The sequence below is a fragment of the Eubalaena glacialis genome, chromosome 9 (genome assembly GCF_028564815.1).
Source record: "Eubalaena glacialis isolate mEubGla1 chromosome 9, mEubGla1.1.hap2.+ XY, whole genome shotgun sequence".
Classification (NCBI taxonomy): domain Eukaryota; kingdom Metazoa; phylum Chordata; class Mammalia; order Artiodactyla; family Balaenidae; genus Eubalaena; species Eubalaena glacialis.
Window position 1 is genome coordinate 83,376,143 of NC_083724.1, and position 16,499 is coordinate 83,392,641.

General features: G+C 42.3%; 1 protein-coding gene across 3 annotated transcripts in view; it reads right to left on the reverse strand.

Moving 5' to 3' along the window:
* Positions 1 to 16,499, reverse strand: part of FRMD3 (FERM domain containing 3) — a 379,109-nt gene that overhangs the window by 45,245 nt on the left and 317,365 nt on the right. For all 3 annotated transcript variants that reach the window (XM_061200526.1, XM_061200527.1, XM_061200525.1), the window contains 3 exons: positions 14,683 to 14,757; positions 14,306 to 14,374; positions 12,553 to 12,677 (listed from right to left, as the gene is read on the reverse strand). In XM_061200526.1, the coding sequence (XP_061056509.1) occupies positions 12,553 to 12,677; positions 14,306 to 14,374; positions 14,683 to 14,757 (269 nt within the window). The remainder of the gene's footprint in view (positions 1 to 12,552; positions 12,678 to 14,305; positions 14,375 to 14,682; positions 14,758 to 16,499) is intronic.

Consider the following 16,499-nt stretch of genomic DNA (forward strand, 5'->3'; position numbering starts at 1 on the left):
TTAATACATTAACATTGACTGGCTCCAGCAGGTAGGACAATCTGGAAGGTGGTCTTTTTCTCCTTGTTTATACTTTTTTATTCTTTCTAGATTTTCTAGAAGATGATAAATTAGTTTTACAATGAGAAAATACAAACAAATAGCCACCCCAAACCCAACGGCAGGGACAAGAGTAATTAGAGCTGGTGCTAACAGTCTGCTGTCACCAGGTAGCAGTAACCACAGGGGAAAGGTGGTCCCACAGGATTTAGAAACAGCTCCTACTGTTTGATGAAACATAACATAAAAGAAATTTCAAAAAGACCAGTGCATCACTCCCAACATATGTCCTGACATACCCTAAGCCAAAAGGAAGAAATTACTTGGCACATGGGGGAAAATGGCATGGAAGAGAGACTCTGACACCCTGAGAAGAGGGTAAATCTGTTTGAGCCCTGGCCATGGAACTCTATAAAGGAAGAAAAGAGGGAGAAAAATTTTCATATCAGATAACCCGGGAGGAGACCAGACTCACTGGAGTCAGTGTAACCATGGCAGCCGTGGGCTGTTAGAAATTCCAACAGTGATGGGATTGGAACAACTGTGTAGGGTATGAAAGGCTCTGCCTGGTATGGTACAGAAAAACCTGCACATGGAGACCACAGTTGGCCCCACGGGTCACCTGTTAAGTGTTAGGGTGGAGCAGGGTGGGGGTCACAAGTATGGCCTGCTTGATGGATGAGAGCTATATGCTTTTTATATGCTCAAAATGCCTTCTCAGGTTCACATACAGACTTTCTAGAATTTCAATGACACCAACTTAAGTCATCTATGGTTAGAGCCAGACACTGTAAATGACCCTTAAAACACCCCCACTGCCCCCTACCCACCCCACACAGAGCCACATCCATGACACACACATGCACTCGCATACACATGCACGCACACACACACATACACACTTACAGGGACAGTGCGAAAGTGTGGCTCGGGAGAGTTAGTTTTACTGCCCTACTTAATTCCCATCTATTCATTGACATAGACATTTTCTCAATCGTATGCAAATGCAGCTTTAAGCCACCCTCCAACCGATCACATTGCCATCCCCAAGACATTCCTTTATGGAAATTTTGGTGTCTCCATTGTGCTTTTGTTTTGCCAGCTGGAGGGTGTCAAACATTTTCAACTCTTATTTAGTTGTGTCTACCAAGGAGAAGAAAGCATGGTTTCCTGCCTGTTTAATCATGCCAGCTCGTACCATCACTCTGGTGGACAAGAGTGACCTTCACTGGGCGTTGGTAATTGCCAGCTACCAAGTCTCACGTGATTCATTCCATTCCCCTTCTCTACCATAATCTTTTTTCCTTTACGAAAAATACACTCTACTAATAAAACATGCAAGCATTTTGCTGTATACACTGTGGGAACCCTACTCCATTTTGCATGTGAATTTATTCAGATTAATCACTCCTGAAAATGTCATTTTCACCCAGAACAATTCCCACTCTCAATTTTTTCTTCTCCAGAAATTTTCAAAAACTCTAAGTAGTACTTTTCAAATGGTTTGCTATTCTCATCTAAAGCTTTCCACAGCACTAACCTACTCGGATCCTGTAGCTGAGAAACTTTGGGGTAACATTGAAAACTTTCTCATTGCTTAGTGGTGCCTAGGAACTGATTTTGTTTTTTCTCTACAGACACAGCCAACCTCAGAGATAATCCTCCAGCTGTCGTTTGGGTGAACGGGGTTACGCGTTCTCTCCCAGAACGCCCCTGAGCTCATCTGGGCAATCGTGCTCTCCCCAGCTGTCTTTGAGAATCTTGAAGTTCCAGGAAGAATAGAAAGAGATTGTCAGACAAATGGGTGGTCGGGACCACTGAGAGTCATGACGGCAGCAGAGATGTCACCACCATGGCACCCATGCGAGACAAGGCACCAGGCCCTTCCCATGACCTCCAGGAGATGGTGCCTCCAAGGGTCAGGGTTAAGGTCCTTCTTTCTTCTCCAAATCTGATTTTTTAATAATTCTTAATCAGACAACTCTTTTAACAGGGCTCAGACTGCCAACCTTCACCTGTTTATAGATCCAGTTTCAAAATATGTGATTTGAATCCCCCAAACAAGAATCGGAGCCACTATATAGAGAGGAGGAATAACGACATCAAAGGTAAGCAGAGATGTCTGAGTCTCCTCCACTCTGTGTCTGAAGCTCAGTGAAGTACCTAACTCTTCCAAAGGCTCCAATATCTAAATGAAATCATTTTTGCCATCGCCTCTCTGGTGTCGACATGTCACTTGAACTTCCTGTGTCTCAGAACAGTCTCATTTCCAAAGAGGTTAAGGTCTTTTCCCTCTCAAGTTCTTGGAGACAAGGGCAGCACCTGGGCAGGAATCCACAGGCATCTTATGTGTGTCAGCAACTCTGCTGCTTACTAGCTAGAGCCCACTGCCTCCTCCCCATCCCACCTTTTGCCTCAGCTCAACCCTCATTTAATCTAGTCTCTGGGCTATTGCAGTGGCTCTTGTGGGGTCACTGTGCTTCCAACACAGTAATTCTCAGGCAGTTGTTTTGTTCCCAAGGGCATCTGGCAATACCTGGAGACATTTTTGGTTGTCCAGACTGGTGGAGTACTACTCGATAGAAGCCAGGGATGCTGCTAAACATCCTACAAAGCACAAGCCAGCCCCTGACAAAGAATTATCCAGTTCAACGGTCAATAGTGCTGAGATTGAAAAACTGCTCTAGCCATACCCATTTGTTATCTGTCCTCTACACACATACAAGAGATACAAAACACAATTCCAATCAGGTCCATGCTGGAAGTCCTCCAGTGCCTCCCAACTGCCCTTGGGTTAAAGTCTAAACTCTCCAGCAATTTGGGTGAGGCCCATCACAATCTGGTCTTTCCCTAACTTTCTGCCTCACCTTTCATTCTTCCCCCGACCCCTCTTCCCTGGAAGCCACACAAGCATCCAATGCAAGTTGACTAGACCACCCACAACTCCCTCTGCCTGTCAGTCTCATCCATTCATTCCTGTGCCCCCAACTTTACGCCATATACTCTGATAAGACTGAAAGGGAACAAGAGGCTCTCCAGGCAGCTTGAGGCACTAATATCTCGTGAGGCACACAGAAAAGTGAGCATGCAACCCAATCAGCAGAGGTAGAAACTACTCTTCACCTCTGTGATCCCACTGCTGTCTCCCCAACAGGCTGTGAGTCTCCAGGGAAAAGAGAGTATCTTCATCTTCATGGGGCCACAGCAACTTTCACAGCTAAGTATGGTCTACTTAGTTGTATACCACGTCTTTGCCAGAGCTGTTGTATTAAGGAAGGAGTGAAATTCTAATTTCTTCAATTTGGCTCTTGCTCAGACATAAAAAGTTGCAATATCAAAACACAAGGGTGAAACTAAATTCATCACACTGCATCGGCCCATCCACAAAAGTGGAGACATCTTTGTTGAAAGCTGTATTCTCTGCCTCTCTTCTCTTCATATATCAGAGACATATAGATCTATTAAATAATCTATTTATCCCTATAGAATGTTTAAATCCCATTACCTGATACTCAAAGACAAGACACATGAAGCAGAATTTGACTCTAAACTAGTAACTGAGATATAAGGGTATCAAGAACGTAGCTATGTTGACTGTGGGAATCATAACTTTGAATTTCAGGGTACCTAAGAAGATTTTGCTCTCTTCTCTAGACTGGGAAGTTCTTTCTATATACTGGGCATTTAACAATACTGTTGTTTCTACTTCTCTTCCTTTTAAATTGATTCTGTACCCTGCAAGTTGCTATGATTTGCCTGAGTTTCAAAACCCACAAAGATGTTCCATAAGGGGACAGTTCTCCTAGAAAAGAGAATTTTATTAGATAGTTATAGAGCTATTTTGGACATTTAAGCAGAGAAGCCTATCAGTTAGATTTACAGCTGGTGAAAGAATTAAAGATTCATAATTAAAATAACTGGAAAAATTGAAAATGTAGCTCACGGATTCCTATCATATATTATGGAAATTTTAATTTTTATTGCAGTTAATTATAATGCATAAGTCTCTTGTCCACACAGTTGTCATGTTAATGACAAGGTTAGTATTTAGAAATGGAACCTCATTATAGAAAATGGAGCAAAACAGAAGTTTCTATTAATTGAATGGAATGAAGGGTCCGGGGGAAGCTTGTCCAGGGAAAGCTTGCCCAGGCTCCCCTTCACATCTAGGGTGCTCACAAGGCATCAGTGGCCTGGCTTCCATATTCCCCATGGTAACTGGTCTTCTGAGCTTTATTCCCATCTAGGCTTCCATCTCTGCAGACAAGGCAAAGTCACAATCCTAAGCTTGGGTTATCTATTTTCCCCTCCTCTTCTCCATTAGCCATCCTCCTTCATTCAAACTTGGGTTAATCCTGACCTCCAGAAAAAATGATTTCCACCCAAACCAACTTCCAGACATATGGGAGGAAGCCCAGAAAATCACTAGTGATCAGAAACAAAAGCTGCTTTCATTGCACTTTGAGGAACATACAAAAACAGAGAAGGTGCTGAAAAATGTAGACAAGCAACATGGACCCAGGGACCCCTGGGCTAAGAAATTTAATTTAGCATGGAGTTTACGGAGTTGGTTGTTGAGACAGAGCATAAAGGAGATTATAACAAGATTGTTCTGGTTATCATCATCCTGTGGCTGAGCTGGGGATAAAGGTGTCTCCTGAGACCCCATCCTTCGTACCTTGCACATTTTCCTTCCACCCATGAAATTTATGGCATCCTGTTGCCCAGTCATCCTACCAACCATTAAAGTTTCCTTTCAGGGAAAGATTTACTAAAACCCCTTATGCTTCAGTGTGAATCAGCTGCTGCGACCTCTCCCAAGGATATTTGCATCCCAAGCCATATTCTTATAATGGGCTGAAGAGTTTTCCCTTATGGAAGGGATTCTTGACTTAAAGCTGCAGGTAAAGGTGATCTCTCGGGGACACAGTGACCCGCCTTCTTGAAACTGCCCAGTATCTAGATTTTAAATGATGAAACCAAAATCACATAAATTTAAGGAAAGCATGTTATGTTTGGGTTCAAGGTTCCAATAATTTTATTTTATGTGAATTTTTAAAAATTTACTTTGAAATTAATGAGAGTGATATTTGCCTCACCAGGTGTCTGCGGCAAGCAGTGTGGTAAGATTCTTCCCTGAAGTAAAGCCCTTAAAAGCAAAAAAAGGAAGGGGATTAACCAAGATGGCGGAGTAGAAGGACGTGCTCTCACTCCCTCTTGCGAGAGCACCAGAATCACAACTGGCTGCTGGACAATCATCGACAGGAAGACACTGGGCTTCACCAAGGAGGATACCCCACGTCCAAGGACAGAGGAGAAGCCACAGTGAGATGGTAGGAGGGGCGCAATCAGAGTAAAATCAAATCCCATAACTGCTGGGTGGGTGACTCACAGACTGGCGAGCACTTATACCACAGAAGTCCACCCACTGGAGTGAACGTTCTGAGCCCCACGTCAGGCTTCCCAACCTGGGGGTCCGGCAACGGGAGGAGGAATTCATAGAGAATCAGACTTTGAAGCCTAGTGGGAATTGATTGCAGGACTTCGACAGGACTGGGGGAAACAGAGAACCCACTCTTGGAGGGCGTACACAAAATAGTGTGTGCATCGGGACCCAGGGGAAGGAGCAGTGACCCTGGGGGAGACTGAACCAGACATAACTGCTGGTGTTGGGGGGTCTCCTGCAGAGGCGGGGGCTGGCTCTGTTTCACCGTGGGGACAAGGACACTGGCAGCGGAGGTTCTGGGAAGTACTCCTTGGCGTGAGCCCTCCCAGAGTCTGCCATTAGCCCCACCAAAGAGCCCGGGTAGGCTCCAGTGTTGGGTTGCCTCAGGCAAAACAACCAACAGGGAGGGAACCAAGCCCCACCCAGCAACAGTCAAGTGGATTAAAGTTTTACAGAGCTCTGACCGCCACAGCAACAGTCAGCTCTACCCACCTCCAGAGCCTCCCATCAAGCCTCTTAGATAGCCTCAACCACCAGAGGGCAGACAGCAGAAGCAAGAAAAACTACAGTCCTGCAGCCTGTGGAACAGAAACCACATTTACAGAAAGATAGACAAGATGAAAAGGCAGAGGGCTATACCAGATGAAGGAACAAGAAAAAACCCCAGAAAAACAACTAAATGAAGTGGAGATAGGCAACCTTCCAGAAAAAGAATTCAGAATAATGATAGTGAAGATGATCCAGGACCTCGGAATAAGAATGGAGGCAAAGATTGAGAAGATGCAAGAAATGATTAACAAAGACCTAGAAGAATTAAAGAACAAACAAACAGAGATGACCAATACAATAACTGAAATGAAAACTACACTAGAAGGAATCAATAGTAGAATAACTGAGGCAGAAGAACGGATAAGTGACCTGGAAGACAGAATGGTGGAATTCACTGCTGCGGAACAGACTAAAGAAAAAAGAATGAAAAGAAATGAAGACAGCCTAAGAGACCTCTGGGACAACATTAAACGCAACAACATTTGCATTATAGGGGTCCCAGAAGGAGAAGAGAGAGAGAAAGGACCCGAGAAAATATTTGAAGAGATTATAGTCGAAAACTTCCCTAACATGGGAAAGGAAATAGCCACCCAAGTCCAGGAAGCGCAGAGAGTCCCATACAGGATAAACCCAAGGAGAAGCACGCCGAGACACATAGTAATCAAAGTGGCAAAAATTAAAGACAAAGAAAAATTATTGAAAGCAGCAAGGGAAAAATGACAAATAACATACAAGGGAACTCCCATAAGGTTAACAGCTGATTTGTCAGCAGAAACTCTACAAGCCAGAAGGGAGTGGCATGATATACTTCAAGTGATGAAAGGGAAGAACCTACAACCAAGATTACTCTACCCGGCAAGGATCTCATTTAGATTTGATGGAGAAATCAAAAGCTTTACAGACAAGCAAAAGCTAAGAGAATTCAGCACCACCAAACCAGCTCTACAACAAATGTTAAAGGAACTTCTCTAAGTGGGAAACACAAGAGAAGAAAAGGACCTACAAAAACAAACCCAAAACAATTAAGAAAATGGTCATAGGAACATACATATCGATAATTACCTTAAACGTGAATGGATTAAATGCTCCAGCCAAAAGACACAGGCTTGCTGAATGGATACAAAAACAAGACCCATATATATGCTGTCTACAAGAGACCCACTTTAGACCTAGGGACACATACAGACTGAAAGTGAGGGGATGGAAAAAGATATTCCATGCAAATGGAAATCAAAAGAAAGCTGGAGTAGCTATACTCATATCAGATAAAATAGACTTTAAAATAAAGAATGTTACAAGAGACAAGGAAGGACACTACATAATGATCAAGGGATCAATCCAAGAAGAAGATATAACAATTATAAATATATATGCACCCAACATAGGAGCACCTCATTACATAAGGCAATTGCTAACAGCTATAAAAGAGGAAATTGATAGTAACACAATAATAGTGGGGGACTTTAACACCTCACTTACACCAATGGACAGATCATCCAAAATGAAAATAAATAAGGAAACAGAAGCTTTAAATGACACAATAGACCAGATAGATTTAATTGATATTTATAGGACATTCCATCCAAAAACAGCAGATTACACGTTCTTCTCAAGTGCGCACGGAACATTCTCCAGGATAGATCACATCTTGGGTCACAAATCAAGCCTCAGTAAATTTAAGAAAATTGAAATCATATCAAGCATCTTTTCTGACAACAACGCTATGAGATTAGAAATGAATTACAGGGGAAAAAGCGTAAAAAACACAAACACATGGAGGCTAAACAATACGTTACTAAATAACCAAGAGATTACTGAAGAAATCAAAGAGGAAATCAAAAAATACCTAGAGACAAATGACAATGAAAACACGACAACCCAAAACCTATGGGATGCTGCAAAAGCAGTTCTAAGAGGGAAGTTTATAGCTATACAAGCCTACCTAAAGAAACAAGAAAAATCTCAAGTAAACAATCTAACCTTACACCTAAAGAAACTAGAGAAAGAAGAACAAACAAAACCCAAAGTTAGCAGAAGGAAAGAAATCATAAAGATCAGAGCAGAAATAAATGAAATAGAAACAAAGAAAACAATAGCAAAGATCACTAAAACTAAAAGCTGGTTCTTTGAGAAGATAAACAAAATTGATAAGCCATTAGCCAGACTCATCAAGAAAAAGAGGGAGAGGACTCAAATCAATAAAATCAGAAATGAAAAAGGAGAAGTTACAACAGACACTGCAGAAATATAAAGCATCCTAAGAGACTACTACAAGCAACTTTATGCCAATAAAATGGACAACCTGGAAGAAATGGACAAATTCTTAGAAAGGTATAACCTTCCAAGACTGAACCAGGAAGAAGCAGAAAATATGAACAGACCAATCACAAGTAATGAAATTGAAACTGTGATTAAAAATCTTCCAACAAACAAAAGTCCAGGACCAGATGGCTTCACAGGTGAATTCTATCAAACATTTAGAGAAGAGCTAACACCTATCCTTCTCAAACTCTTCCAAAAAATTGCAGAGGAAGGAACACTCCCAAACTCATTCTATGAGGCCACCATCACCCTGATACCAAAACCAGACAAAGACACTACAAAAAAAGAAAATTACAGACCAATATCACTGATGAATATAGATGCAAAAATCCTCAACAAAATACTAGCAAACAGAATCCAACAACACATTAAAAGGATCATACACCACGATCAAGTGGGATTTATCCCAGGGATGCAAGGATTCTTCAATATACGCAAATCAATCAATGTGATACACCATATTAACAAATTAAAGAATAAAAACCATATGATCATCTCAATAGACGCAGAAAAAGCTTTTGACAAAATTCAACACCCATTTATGATAAAAACTCTCCAGAAAGTAGGCATAGAGGGAACCTACCTCAACATAATAAAGGCCATATATGACAAAGCCACAGCAAACATCATTCTCAATGGTGAAAAACTGAAAGCGTTTCCTCTAAGATCAGGAACGAGACAAGGATGTCCACTCTCACCACTATTATTCAACATAGTTCTGGAAGTCCTAGCCACGGCAATCAGAGAAGAAAAAGAAATAAAAGGAATACAAATTGGAAAAGAAGAAGTAAAACTGTCACTGTTTGCAGATGACATGATACTATACATAGAGAATCCTAAAACTGCCACCAGAAAACTGCTAGAGCTAATTAATGAATATGGTAAAGTTGCAGGATACAAAATTAATGCACAGAAATCTTTTGCATTCCTATACACTCATGATGAAAAATCTGAAAGAGAAATTATGGAAACACTCCCATTTACCATTGCAACAAAAAGAATAAAATACCTAGGAATAAACCTACCTAGGGAGACAAAAGACCTGTATGCAGAAAACTATAAGACACTGATGAAAGAAATTAAAGATGATACCAACAGATGGAGAGATATACCATGTTCTTGGATTGGAAGAATCAACATTGTGAAAATGACTATACTACCCAAAGCAATCTACAGATTCAATGCAATCCCTATCAAATTACCAATGGCATTTTTTACAGAGCTAGAAAAAATCATCTTAAAATTTGTATGGAGACACAAAAGACCCCGAATAGCCAAAGCAGTCTTGAGGGAAAAAAACGGAGCTGGAGGAATCAGACTCCCTGACTTCAGACTATACTACAAAGCTACAGTAATCAAGACAATATGGTACTGGCACAAAAACAGAAACATAGATCAATGGAACAAGATAGAAAGCCCAGAGATAAACCCACGCACCTATGGTCAACTAATCTATGACAAAGGAGGCAAAGATATACGATGGAGAAAAGACAGTCTCTTCAATAAGTGGTGCTGGGAAAACTGGACAGCTACATGTAAAAGAATGAAATTAGAATACTCCCTAACACCATACACAAAAATAAACTCAAAATGGATTACAGACCTAAATGTAAGACTGGACACTATAAAACTCTTAGAGGAAAACATAGGAAGAACACTCTTTGACATAAATCACAGCAAGATCTTTTTTGATCCACCTCCTAGAGTAATGGAAATAAAAACAAAAATAAACAAATGGGACCTAATGAAACTTCAAAGCTTTTGCACAGCAAAGGAAACCATAAACAAGACGAAAAGACAACCCTCAGAATGGGAGAAAATATTTGCAAACGAATCAACGGACAAAGGATTAATCTCCAAAATATATAAACAGCTCATTCAGCTCAATATTAAAGAAACAAACACCCCAATCCAAAAATGGGCAGAAGACCTAAATAGACATTTCTCCAAAGAAGACATACAGACAGCCAAGAAGCACATGAAAAGATGCTCAACATCACTAATTATTAGAGAAATGCAAATCAAAACTACAATGAGGTATCACCTCACACCAATTAGAATGGGCATCATCAGAAAATCTACAAACAACAAATGCTGGAGAGGGTGTGGAGAAAAGGGAACCCTCTTGCACTGTTGGTGGGAATGTAAATTGATACAGCCAATATGGAGAACAATATGGAGGTTCCTTAGAAAACTAAAAATAGAATTACCATATGACCCAGCAATCCCACTACTGGGCATATACCCAGAGAAAACCGTAATTCAAAAAGACACATGCACCCGAATGTTCATTGCAGCACTATTTACAATAGCCAGGTCATGGAAGCAACCTAAATGCCCATCGACAGACGAATGGATAAAGAAGTTGTGGTACATATATACAATGGAATATTACTCAGCCATAAAAAGGAACGAAATTGAGTCATTTGTTGAGACGTGGATGGATCTAGAGACTGTCATACAGAGTGAAGTAAGTCAGAAAGAGAAAAACAAATATTGTATATTAACGCATGTATGTGGAACCTAGAAAAATGGTACAGATGAGCCGGTTTGCAGGGCAGAAGTTGAGACACAGATGTAGAGAACAGACATATGGACACCAAGGGGGGAAAACTGCGGTGGGGCGGGGATAGTGGTGTGCTGAATTGGGCGATTGGGATTGACATGTATACACTGATGTGTATAAAATTGATGACTAATAAGAACCTGCAGTATAAACAAACAAACAAAACAACTAATACTAAACTTTCATTGGGTTATTTGTATGGAAATATGTTAATATAAATGTTTCAGACATTACATGAAATTTCTAAAAATCTTATATGTTCTGGTATAATGTTATAAGTCATAATCCTAGTTATTACTTTAAAATGTATATCTCAGAAATAACTAATTTTCTTGTCAACTGCATTATTATGAACTTTCATCAAATCTTTAACCGCGGTCATTTTTAAGTCTTTTGTCATTTACAGACAGTTCTGGGTGTACTCTGATGCTTTTGTAAATATGTTCCTATAAAAGGGTTTCATCTTCAGGAAATTCATGGAAAAGACTCTGACAAGTACAGGTTTCTGGTACCTGACTGTACTGCTGAACTGAATGAATAAGCATTTTCAGAACTCTAATGAAAAACTGATGAGCTCATAAAAGTGCTAACAAAAGATCAAGATGAAAAAAAAAAATTAATTACATGGGACTGAGTGAACTGATGAGGATGAGTATAATTTTCGTGACTTTCTGGTTGAATTTAAAAAAAGAAAAAATCCCACAAGAACTCAGAGGCAAAGAATATACAAATCAATTTTCACCGCAAAGTAAAGGAGCTGTTACAGTGGAGGATTACTGGACTGAATGTCAATATTATGACATAGTATGAGTGTGTTTCATGTTTGGTAATTGCAATCATTGTTGCTTTTGTTGTGGTCAAAAAAAAAAAAAAAATTACAATGAAATAGGCCAGGAGAAAGCCCCTTACGTTTATATCAAAAAAAAAAAAAAAAAAAGCAAAAAAAGAAGCCTAGAAGCACACATATTATAGCCTTTACAAATATAACAACTTTGGGGCTGAAACGGACTGTATATATTTTAGCTTGTATCAAAACTGTCAGACAAGGCCCTGTGGAAAAGGGAATTCTTTTTAAGGGACATGGAAATAGTGAGGCAGAAAGGGGATGACCAGTGTAGAGATATTTGTGGAGAATTTGTTACAACCACTAATTTAATTGTGATTACAGTCAACAACATCACCATCTGATAGAATTTTCTGTAATGACGGGAATGCTCTTGGTCTGAGCTGTCCAACACGGTAGCCATTAGCCACACGTGGCTGCTGCGCATTGGAAATCTAGCTAATGTGGCTGAGGAACTGAATTTTTAATTTTAATTAATTTAAAATTAATTTTAAATAGCTACACATGGCTAATGGCTACTATATTGGATAGTATGGGTCTAACACCACTACTGCTTTAACTTGTAATTTTAGGAATGCCTTGTACCAGTGAACTCTCTCCAGGAGAAACTGAGAGAACTCTCAACATAATGCAGTCTTCCAGCTGTGAAGAGTTTATTTACTAAAAACACAGTTTATGACTCACTCTGACCCCTACCCCAACCCATTACCCAAGGTACCCAGGGTTGGTGCCTCCCTCATTCCCCCCGGGTAAGCCTGCAACGCCAGGCTCTGGAAGCGTACTCACCCTCACCCAGTGGAAGTTCCTCTTCCTGCTCGCTGGGGGACGGCCGCAGGGGCTGCAGGGGCTCCATGTTGATGATGAGTTGTTTGTTCAAGGAGTGGGAGCTGCGGCTCTGAGTGATGCTGGTTCTGAAAACAGACACAAGCCAGGGGGAACTGGTTTCCACTGGGAACACCGGCCCCTCCATCTCAGTTGGCTACCCGAGCTGGGAACTGCCCCTAGACTCACACAGTGCATTAGGCCAGTGGTAAAGATGACATAGCACTTAAGACACACAGCCCTTGTTATCCTTAAGGTTTTGATACGTGGTATAATGTCCATGTGTTCTAATGCAACACAACGAAAGAAAACGTATTTCCCCACATGTCATCAGACTTGGACATGCTATGTGACAAGACAAGGCATTGAAAAAAGACATGGGCAACAAAGATACACAATAATTTAACAACCACCAAACAAACACAAAAACAAAAAAACTCTGCCAGGCAGATGGCACAGGCTTTCTATAGCCATGAGCTGGATGTCCAACATTTAATATCGATGTTTAATATTCCCATTCAAATTCACACCGCACTCACGAACCAGCCACAGAACCCAGCTCCACTTTCTCCTTTTGAAAGGAGCACACGTATGTCAGTAGCTCAATGGGCAGCAGATGGCAAGGAAAGGTGTCTCGTCAAGACTACTGGCTGATAGCCAGGAAGCCCATTTACACTGTCTGCCCTGACAGACAGGGACGTGGGGTACCTCTGGTGGGTGTTTCAGCACCCTTCCCATCCCCATGTCTCCTGTCAAAACCCAAACCAACCCATCCTTCAAAGATGATGTCAAATGTCTCCTTCTTCTTGAAGCCCTCCTGGATTGCCTTCACAACGAACTCCCTCTCCCCCTTCCTTCTCACACTACTGTCCCTTCTTTCACAACTCGTCACATTTGTCACCTTTGTTGCCCTGTAATTACTGGGGTACTAATCAGCCCCATCTTGATAAAGCAACTTAAGGGCAGAGACTGACCTATCCATTCTCATGTGCCTTATAGCACCTCCCTTGGCATCTTGTTAAGGGGTGTTCAGTTTGAAACTGAAGTAAACTTGGCATTAAGTTGCCATTTCAGACTGTCACAGGTGCTCTCCAGGCCAGTTGATGGGACTGCCTTTCAGCCCAGGCATTTCTGTTGGGCATAGGAGCTGCACAGGGAAGAAGCTGTTAGCATCTAGAGTTAAAAGCCACCCCCCACAAGCTGCCACTGACTGGGAAGGAAATTTATAAGGACTTGCTTAACCATGGAGTTCTTTTCTTCATTATTTCATTCTACAACCATTTATCTTGCAGCTGGTATGTATGTATTGTTCTGGGAAATCATGGTCCTCACCTTAAATAACTTACTCTCTAGAACCATGACTTTCAAACTTTTTTGACCAAGACTCACATTAAAAACTACGTTTGATATCATATCTCTGTACACACACACACACCCCCGCAAGTGCACACACAGCTAAAGAGAATGTTTCATGCAACAATAGTAACTCTTGCTATGTGTGAGCCACTATGTTTTACTTTCCATTCTATTTAATTTCATTTAAAGTGCTGGTCTTGACCACTATTTTCACTTCATGACTCATTAATGTGCTACAGCCACAGCTGGTGGCTGGTGTCCTTACTTTCTTTCTTGTTAGAGTGGATTTGGCGAAGCCAGCCTTTAAATCCTTCTGTCCACCCCAGAAATCTCCTGGCGCCCTGGGGACCACCCCACTCACCTGTGCACCTCTGGAGGCTCCCTCTGGATTTTGGAGCTCGCCTCCACCACCTCTTTGGCAACTTTACCGCTGCAAAAGACAGAAACACAGTGTCTGTGCACAGACACTCAGAGTGGAAGGGGAGGGGTACGTATACTTTTTTTTTTTTTTAACTTCACAGTGGTCTGACCCAGCTCTAGGAATCCGTGCCTTCTCCTCCACGAGGGGACATTACTATAGAGTTTAAGGGGTCCTGTGGGCATAAGAAATGAGTGGAGTGGAAAGGGAGGACCCCAATGGGTACAGGCCAAAGTGCACTGATTAATGAGTACCATATTCCAACGCAAATGGCTGCCCCAACCCAACCCCATCATCGAAATGGAAGCATGGGTACCCACCTATATCGAAATCTACTTCCTTTAAAAAATATCTTGCTGCTTGACACAGTCTTGATCTGACTGGATTTTGCATACCTGTAAGAGAAAGCAGAGGAGAGGTGGCAGTGACACTGGAAAGTCCAAGCAGAACATGCCATAAAGTGTGGTAATCGGATATTTCTGACCACCAAGAAAGAAATACACTTTACAGTATGACTCAGCGCGCGTGCACACACACACACACACCTGAAAGAAAAGTTACTTTCACCATGCGTATTGCAATCTGATTTTTTCTATGCGATCTTTTTTCATTCTTTTATATGCTGCTGATGACCCACACATTTGGTCTCATAATCTATTACTGGGTCACGACCTGCAAAAAGGACCAGGTAATATTGATGATCAGAGGAATTCTTTCCCAGTTTCTGCTTGAGTGATACGGAGAGGGTGGGCTGGGTCACAGGGCATCATTAAATTCTTTGCTGAATGGACCTTCTTGCCTGTACCTGTACCAGCGCTGCAGCAGAAAACAGCTTCCTGGTGATGCAGGTCACTCACCATGTCACACAGAACCCACCTACTGTGTATTTTCTAGGAGATGGCATCAGGGGCCCATGTCACCATGGAAATGATCACTGGCTTCTGAGTATTAAGAAGGGTTACGTCACCACGACCTAGTGCCCTTTAAAAGAACCCTCGCTGGGACTTCCCTGGTGGTCCAGTGGTTAAGACTCCGCGCTTCCACTGCAGGGGGCGTGGGTTTGATCCCTGGTCAGGGAACTAGATCCCGTATGCTGTGCCGCACGGCCAGAAAGAAAAAGAACCCGTGTTGGTCGATGACTAAGATACACGAGGAACAGATGCCCAGCCAAGCACTGATTCAGCACCTCTGAGCCCTTCCCGTAAGTAAGAACAAAACAAAAACACTCTGAAAAAAAATCTAGAACGTGGGCTGCCCAGAAGCCACGCACAGGGCACTTAATTCCTGTGCTAAGCTCAGGAAGACACAGACTTTGCATTTGTGGAATGTAAGGCCCAGAGGGCCTAGCTGTTCATCTAGAAACCCCCATAAATTAGTGAACAGATGTAAATTACATGCTGTGGTGCACGTATGAAGGAAAAGATGCAACAAAAGTGTTGGGGTGAAAGTGGTGCCGATCTGGTCTGGGGGCCACAGAAGGTGCCCTGAGGAAGGGACCTTTGAGCTGAGATCCAGGGGAGGGAAGGTGTTAACAGGGCGGGTGGTGGCAGTGTTCTAGGCAGAAAGCCCAGCAGGAAAAAGCTCTGAGCCTGAGCCCTGGAAGAACTAAGAAGATGATCTGACATGCATTTCCCGGTGTTGTTATTACCGTTGTTTTACACACATTGGCTCACACATTTTCCCCCCTAATGTAGCAGGACTTGACCTTGTTAAAGATTTGGTCTTTGTCCTCAGAACAATGGAAAGCCACAGAAACACTCTTGTAAACTGCCTGAACCCACAGAGAAGGGCCCTGGCTACAGAGGATAAAACTAGAGAGCAAGATGGGCAGTGGAAGGAGGGCGCAAGCCCAGGGAAGGGGATTCCTGTCAAGGCAGGGCCCAGAGAAGACAATGTGGGAGCCCTAAGGACAAGCAGAGCGCATGAGATCCACACCCCGCAGGGGGTGTGGACACCTAGGACAGGCTGCTGGCCAAAGCCAGGTTACAGACCACACCCAGTCAAGAGGAGAAAATGGCCCAGCAAGCCTGGCTAATGTGGGGCAGCATCCACTGTGCCTGGTCCTCTGAGGATGTGCCTGCCCTGGGCCTGTCTGCTCCCCCCACCTCCAACCTTAGCCCTAGAGAGCCATGGGCCT